The sequence below is a fragment of the Antrostomus carolinensis genome, unplaced genomic scaffold (assembly GCF_000700745.2).
Source record: "Antrostomus carolinensis isolate BGI_N321 unplaced genomic scaffold, ASM70074v2 scaffold21031, whole genome shotgun sequence".
Classification (NCBI taxonomy): domain Eukaryota; kingdom Metazoa; phylum Chordata; class Aves; order Caprimulgiformes; family Caprimulgidae; genus Antrostomus; species Antrostomus carolinensis.
The window spans coordinates 1-7,652 of NW_010292257.1; the positions used below are offsets into that span (position 1 = coordinate 1).

At 37.9% G+C, this 7,652-nt stretch overlaps 1 protein-coding gene across 1 annotated transcript; it reads left to right on the plus strand.

Annotated features, from left to right (window-relative positions):
• Positions 1–4: 4 nt before the first annotated feature.
• LOC114819020 (protein AHNAK2-like) lies at positions 5–5,667 on the plus strand (the record flags this gene model as incomplete). Its single annotated transcript, XM_029087195.1, has 1 exon — positions 5–5,667. A coding segment is annotated over one exon (5,619 nt), but the record flags the coding sequence as incomplete, so codon positions are not given.
• Between the last annotated feature and the right edge of the window lie 1,985 nt (positions 5,668–7,652).

The following is a 7,652-nucleotide window of genomic DNA, read 5'->3' on the forward strand; positions in this document are numbered from 1 at the left end:
CGTGGACGTCAGCCTCAAGGAACCCCAAGTGACAGTGAAGGAACCCTCGGGAGCTTCTGAAGTGGACGTGACCCTGCCCGCAGCTGAGATATTAACACCAAGTTCTGATGGTGTTATAGATTCTTCTTTCCCAAAAGCGGATCAGATGGGTAAAGTTAAAAGTTCTCTAATTAGAATGCCTAAGGTTTCTCTTTCGAAAAGTTCTAAACCTCAGACACAGGGTAAGTCCGAATCTGAATTTTCTAGTTCAGAAAATCTTTGTTATTCTGTAACAGAGGAAACTCATTCTGTTCTTTCAAGTAATGTAGAATCTAAACTTCCTCCTGAGAATCAGGGAGTTAGTGGCTCTAAAAATACAAAATTTAGAATTCCTAGTTTGAGTTTCTCCAAAATTGATTTTGGTTCTTCTAAATTTGAACAGGTTTCCCCTTTACCAAAAGGCGACATTACTCTTACTAAATATCAAGGTAATCTAGCAGAATCTGGATCAAATCTTTTAGCAACAGATTTTGAAATTGTAAATGAAGATGGTTCTTTGGAAAGGGAGGGAGGGAAAAAATCAGCTGCTGAAATATCTATGAGTGACATGGAGTTTACAGTTAAAATTCCTAAATTCCGAAAACCAAAATTTGTAGTTTCTTCATCTAAGGGGAAACCATCAGAAAGTGACGTTGGTTCCTATATTGAATCTGAAATTTCCAAGGGAAGGATAACATCTGATATGACTGATACTGATATTGGAAAACCAGCTCAGATCCCGGATGCTGAATTAGGTGTAAAGGAGCGCAAGCCTTCACCTGAAGTGGTTCTGGATGCACAAGGTTTGGATGTCAGTCTCCCATCAATGGAAGCTACCATGCCAAAATTAGAAGTTGAAATCCTTGGCCCAGATTTAGAGTGCAAGGCAGAACAGGAAGTATTCTCAGGAAAGAAGGACACTGAGGAGAAAGAAAACAAATTTAAAACATCAAAATTCAAACTGCCTTCATTTAGTTGGTCACCAAAGAAAGAAGCTACTGCTCCTTCTGAAGCTGAGGGACATCTGGAAGTACCCACTTTGTCTACTTTATCTGGAGACATAGAATGTGATTTAACATTTCCTACTCCTGAGAATCAGAATCTTCATGTGGAACTTAATACACCAATAGAAAAAGATGGTGAAAAGGGTAGAAGCAAGAAGTCCCAATTTATCATGCCAAAGATCTCATTCCCTAAAATGAGGGGTCAAAAAGTCCCGGTCTCTCTGCCCATACTGGAAACAGATGTTTGTGGTCCCAAACAAGAAAAAGAAGGTGTTTCAGTACAAAAACCTGAGAAAGGGAGTAGTGGAGGAGGGGCCGAAGTGGGCATAAAAATGCCAAAAGTTACAGTCCCGGCTTTGGAATTTTCCAAACCGGATGTCAAAGCTCCCAAAATAGAGATGGATATTAGCATGACTACAGGTGAAGTCGTACTTCCTACATGTGAAGACGATGACATGACATTGAAAATAGCTGCTGCTAATGCCAGCCTCTCCTCAGATATTAAGATGAAAACTGAAGGCTTCCTTGAGGTGAAGAGTCCTGATACAAGTGTTGAAAGAACACCAAGTGAAATTGCTGTGGGTGATGTAGAAATAAAAATTGAAGGTCCTGAAGGGAAAACAAAAATGTCTAAATTCCAAATGCCAAAGTTTGGAATTACACATTCTAAAGAGAAAGGGTTAGAAAAGGAGGTCAGCCAATCCAAATCAGAAGTCAAGGTTCCCCAACTAAAATCAATGGTAGAAATAGCTGACATTGCTGTTGAGGCACCAAATGTGGAATGTGGTACAGGAACAGAAATTTACAGCCCTAAGGTCAAAATGACCAAAGCTGACAGTAAAGCATCGGAGGCTGATGTTCACCTCCCATCAACTGACATTTCTATTCCAAAATCAGACAGTGATATTCAGGATTCAGATGCAGCACTAAAAATTAAAGGGGAAATAAAACAAGATGGAAGTGGAGAAGAGAAAGAAGGACATTTCAAAATGCCAAAATTCAAACTTCCATCCTTCAGTTGGTCACCAAAGAAAGAAGCAAGCATTAAATCAGATTCTGGAGCAAATTTGGAAGATCATAAACTTGCTATAGTGTCAGGTAGAATAGACACAGAAGTGAGAGGACCTGCAACTGATGACCAAGGTAGTGGGCCAGCCCTTGATCTGGAAATATCTGCAGGAAAAGCTGAACAAAAAAGTCCAGTTAAAAAGTCACAATTTGTCATGCCTAAAATTTCACTCTCCAAGATCAAGGTTCCCAAATCTCAGACACATTCACCAAAAGTTGAAGTTGATGCTACTATTCTTAAAACAGAAAGAGAGGGTGATGATTCAATACAGATACCTGATATAGAAAGAAGTCATTCTGAAAGGACAGAAGAAGGGGCACAAATAAGCATAAAACTGGCTGATGTTAAGATTCCTGCTCTGGAGTTTTCCAAAATAGATACTGGAGCCTCCAAAACTGATGTGGGAGTCAGCTCAGCAAAGACTGATGCTGCTCTGCCTGCCTTGGAGGGGAGTTTTCAACAAGTTGATCTAAAAACGAGTTCTACTGATGAAGATACCATGCAAAAAACAGGTATTAAGTTCCCCAAAGGAGAAACTTCAATTGAACTGAGGACCTCTGAAATAGTGACAGAAAGATCATCAGTTGTGGATGGAAGGAAGATGAAATTGGAAGGTCCTGAAGGGAAGATTAAAATGCCCAAATTCCAGAAGCCAAAGTTTGGAATCTCCCTAACAAAAGGGAAAGGCCCAGAGACAGAGATCAGCTCTCCAGAAATAGAAGCTGAGCTACCCCAGCTAAAAATTACAAATGAAATTGCTGACATTGCTGTGAGAGTTCCAGCATCAGAACTTACATCTGATATGTCAGATCCTGGAGTTGGTGTTTATGCTTGTAAGATAAAAACACCCCAAGATCTGACAGCTGGCATTGAAGCTCCAAAGGCAGGCTTAAGCCCCCAGTCAGGGTCTAAACCAGTGACAGAGGGAGCTATTGAGAGCCTTGAGGAGAAAGACATCGAATTGAAAGAATATGAAATAAAAGCTGAAGAAGTTCAGACTGAAGAACAGCAGGGATGGTTTAAAATGCCAAAATTCAGAATACCTGCATTTGGCAGAACATCCTCAAAGGAAAAAAAAGGTGATGCTAATATTGAAAGAAGTATGGAAAATACTCAGGCAGGCATTCCCCCTGCCAAAGCACAAACTGAAACAGGTATTCCTGAAAATACTTTCTCATTGCCACAAGCAGTCACTGAAATTACTATTGGAAAAGAAGAGATTTCAAAGTTAGGAGATTCTGCAAAGAGTTCTGATGTTAGCTTGCCAAAGATGGAAGGAGATATTTCATTATCCACAGAAAGAACAGATAGTAGAGTGAATATTCAGAAAACTGAAACTTATGCAGACATGGTTAAGCGTGCTGCTGAAGGACAAAAATTCCATACTTCAGAATTCACAGTGTCTTCGGCAGAATTGTCTAAATCATACTTAAGTGCTTCAGAAATTGACACAGACAACAGTTTAACAAATAGGTTTCCTACATGTACTTTGACTCTTGAAGAGCATAAAGTCAAATCACAGGATGTAGAAGTCCTGAAGGCAGAAAGTTCCACTAAGTTAGAGACTTCAGGAGTAGGATGTAAACCATCATCAGCTGAAATTACTCTGGATGCAAGACAGGAGAAAATAGATGTTAATCTTCCAAAGGAAGAGCTAGATGTTCAAAATCAAGAGGCAGTAACTCAAAAAGGAAGGATAAAGGGTGAGGTGAAAATTATAGGAAAAGACAGTGAAGGAAGCCAATTTAAAAAGCCTATGTGTGAATGGTCTACAACAAAGGGATCAGAAGATGGTGTTTATGTTACAGCTAAGCTGGAAGATCTAAAGGTGGAAGTTCCAGGAGTTAAAATGGATGTTAAAATTGCTAGAGTAGATCCTGAAATGAAATTTCAAGTGAAAAGTGTTGAAAAGGACATGTCTGCAGCAGCGGAAGTGCAAGTAGAAGATAGAGCAGAAACAAGTAAAATTAAAACATACAAGTTTAAGATTCCAAAGTTTGGAGTGTTGCATTCAGATGTAAAAGGTTTTGAAGATGATATCAGTTTGCCAAAGTCAGAAGCTGATTCAGTATCTAAAACTGAAATAGGCACAGCAGAAATGCAGTTTCAAAAATCAGAAGGATCCATTGGCTTGAAAAGTCCAACTCAAGATCATATTGAATCATCTGACAGAGTAACAGTGGAAACAGTGGGCAAATCACAAGATGGCCCAGAAGTAAATATAAAAATTCCTAAACTAAAAATACCAAGATTCACTTTCAAAGTTCTTCCAACTGAAGCTGATGTTTCAGTGTCAAAAGTGGTAACAGATTGGAAGGGATCTAGTACTGACATTGAAGTAGTGCAACTGCAAGCAAGCTCTGCTGTGCCTGAAGAAACACCAGAGGCTCTGGAGGGTGGTATTCAAAAAGCAAAAAGCAAAATTCTAACACTGACGGAACCTGACATTAAAACAGCACAAATGACTACTACCATAGAGTCCTCCCTTTCGAGTGCAGGGCAAGACATTCATTGGTCATATGTAGAGGGCCAAGAAGTGAGTGAGAAAACAGAACCTGAACATGTTGCTATTGAAAGGTGTGAAATTTACACTACTGAAATACTGAAAGAATCAGAGATTCTCTCATCAGAAGTCAAAACTGCTACTTTGGGATTCTCATTGCTCAAGGTGAAGTTGCCTGAATCACACAGCAACTTAGAAGTGCTAGTCCAGCAGCCATCTTCAACAGCAGATGTATCAGTGAGCCAACCTAAATGTGCTGATGGAAGCTTTAGAGTAGCAGCACAGAGAACTGGCAGTGCTGAGCTTAAACTGTCTGACAAACCACACAGTGAGACTGAAGAACCTAGTGGAGAAGTAAGTTTGCAGAGGTTAAAAACATTTGCTGTTGAAGTAAAACCTTCCAGTAAACCCGAAGAGAGTCATCCTGATAAGTCACCAGAGGGAATAACTGCACATCCTCTCTCTAAATATGAGGATGTAGCTGAAGCACTAGAGGATGAGGAAAAAGACATAACCAATGAAAAAGAAAAGGCTGATAGTAAAAGATCTCCTGGAAGATTCAAATTTTGGCTTCCAAATATTGGGTTTTCATCTTCTGGTGTTGAAACAAGCACAGATTCAAAAACAGAAGTAAAAAAATCAGTTCCAGAAGATGTGAAACCTGCTGACACATCAGATAATGATTCTTCCAAGCAAACTGAAAAAACTGGATGGTTTAGATTTCCCAAGCTTGGTTTCACATCTCCTTCCAAAAAGGCTAAAATCATCGACAAAGAAGAGATGGGTCATAAAGAGGGAAGAATCTCAGATGAAGATAGCCCATCAGATAAACCTGATGTATTTTTTGATGCACAAGAAAGTTTATCACCTAAAGAAACAACAGAGGCTGAAAATGCTGAAATTGATGGGGCTTCATCTAACATTCCAGTTTCTCGAACTATCGTGACATCTTCAGCAAGAACTGAACTAATCTTGTTGGAGGAAGAAAAAAATAGTCAAGCTAATATTCCTGGAGGTACAACAAAATGAATATTGTCTTTTCTCAGCCCTCAATGAAAATAAAATATTCTACATGTACATAAAAAAATGTTTTCTTAATTTTCTATTAACTGAAAATTAAACAAAATCCAAATCTGATATTTGTGAAAACATTTGAACAGAATTTACCACATTTACATTTTCAATGCATTTATTAGTGCTATACTAATGTGCACTAATAAAAATACTGATTTCTTCAAATCCACCCCAAAGGCAACAATTTCTATAGGTAGAGAGGAGCCCATAGTTTTAAAAAAGACTGAAAAGATACCTGAACCACGAAAGTAAACCATTGAAAGGCTTGATGATAGCAAAAATACTTGTTAAAAAGGCTTCTCAAAAACACACCAATTATGTTTAGATTACTTCCAGAATGGAGTATAAACTAGTACTATAAGAACTATACTTACCTGTTTAGATTTTGGACCTTTCTGACCTACTTTTGCTTTCTTATTAAAATATTTTTCTTTATTTCAGCTAAGGCAATATGCATTATTCCACAAATATTTTATAATGCAAAATAAAAACAAAATTCTAGTGTAGAGAAACTAACGCTTTACCCCTTCCTCTCTTCTCATTCTTTGATTATTGTGGTGGGTCATATTTAGCCTTAAAATAATTTAAAAAAAACCCAACAGAATAAATTAAAGATCAAAAACCATATAACTAATTCACATTTTGAAGATACTAAAATAAAACATGCTGACAAAGAATAACCATTAAAATGTGGATAAATAATTTTTTAATGTATATATTTACTGGACAGTTAAATGCACAGAATGAGCTATGACACTGGTAGAATTCTTCAAAGATTTTCTGGGAAAGGAGATGTATATAATTATTTACTTCTTTGTTTATATTAATGCTTCCCTCAAGTGCACAATGAAAACCAGAGTGCATATGTGACAGCCTTCACATGTATCATTAAAACACTGTCTGTATTCTTAATTCACAATAAACTCACCATATGAATAATAACTCGAGTAGCGGGAGTTACTGATAGTGCTGTTAGCGTTTTCTGATTCTGAAAATTCCAGCTTATATTTCCAAAACGTTTGGGTATACCCCATCATCTGCTGAAGTGGCCACTTAATGACAGCACAGTTTCTAAATACAGTGGTAATGGTTACAAACTAATCTGAGAATTTTCATTCATTACAGTCCCAAGCTTTATAGATTTGCATGTGCAGACATGCTTCGTTATAGTAGTTTCCTCAACCTGTATTTTCTTTCTCCATATTCGACTCAGTACAGAGGAAGCAAACACAGCAAAACATTTAGAAATTGAGTTATAAAGGAAGTGTACTCTGTTGTCTAACCATCTGCAGCTTGAGATGCTCTTCATTTCTATATTCTTGTGGCAGGCTTGAATATTCTAAAGAACTGTTGTCAGTTGTCTGTTCTAGAGAACTTTAATGATCTCTGAAGAGACTGTTCACATAAGCATTAGGCATCTGCCTGAACACATATTATCTATTTGGATCATGCAGTATTTCCCTGAAGTTTCCCTAAGTTTAAAAGTCATTGTTCAATAGACCCAAAATTACCACATCAGACAGCAATGGCATATACCATGTTTTGATCAAGACAAAACAATTGGGTCTGGAAAAAGGTAATGTACGTAATAAAGGACATCTCATTCTAACAATAGTTCACATCTGCCTGCAAAGCAGCCATCACGCACCTGAGAATGTTTCTCAGGTAGTGTCCATTTAATTCATCCCACAAATAGGAAGCCACCTGCACAGCACTGGATGTAGGAGTCTGTTGCAAAGGTGAAAGAATCAAGTCAATTAGAACTGAGCTCTGAGACAACAATGACCACAGAGCAATAATCACTATGATGTTTTTAAAAGGTGAATGAACTATTGTTAAGGGAAGACCAATAGAGAAAAGAAACAGCAATAAAACCTTCCTCCAAGTAGGCTACCATCAGCTTCGGGAAAGGTGAAGGTTAGTGAAAAAGCAACCAGGTTAACAAGGTGTTACCCAAGGGTCTGACCACAGGAATAGCTAAGAA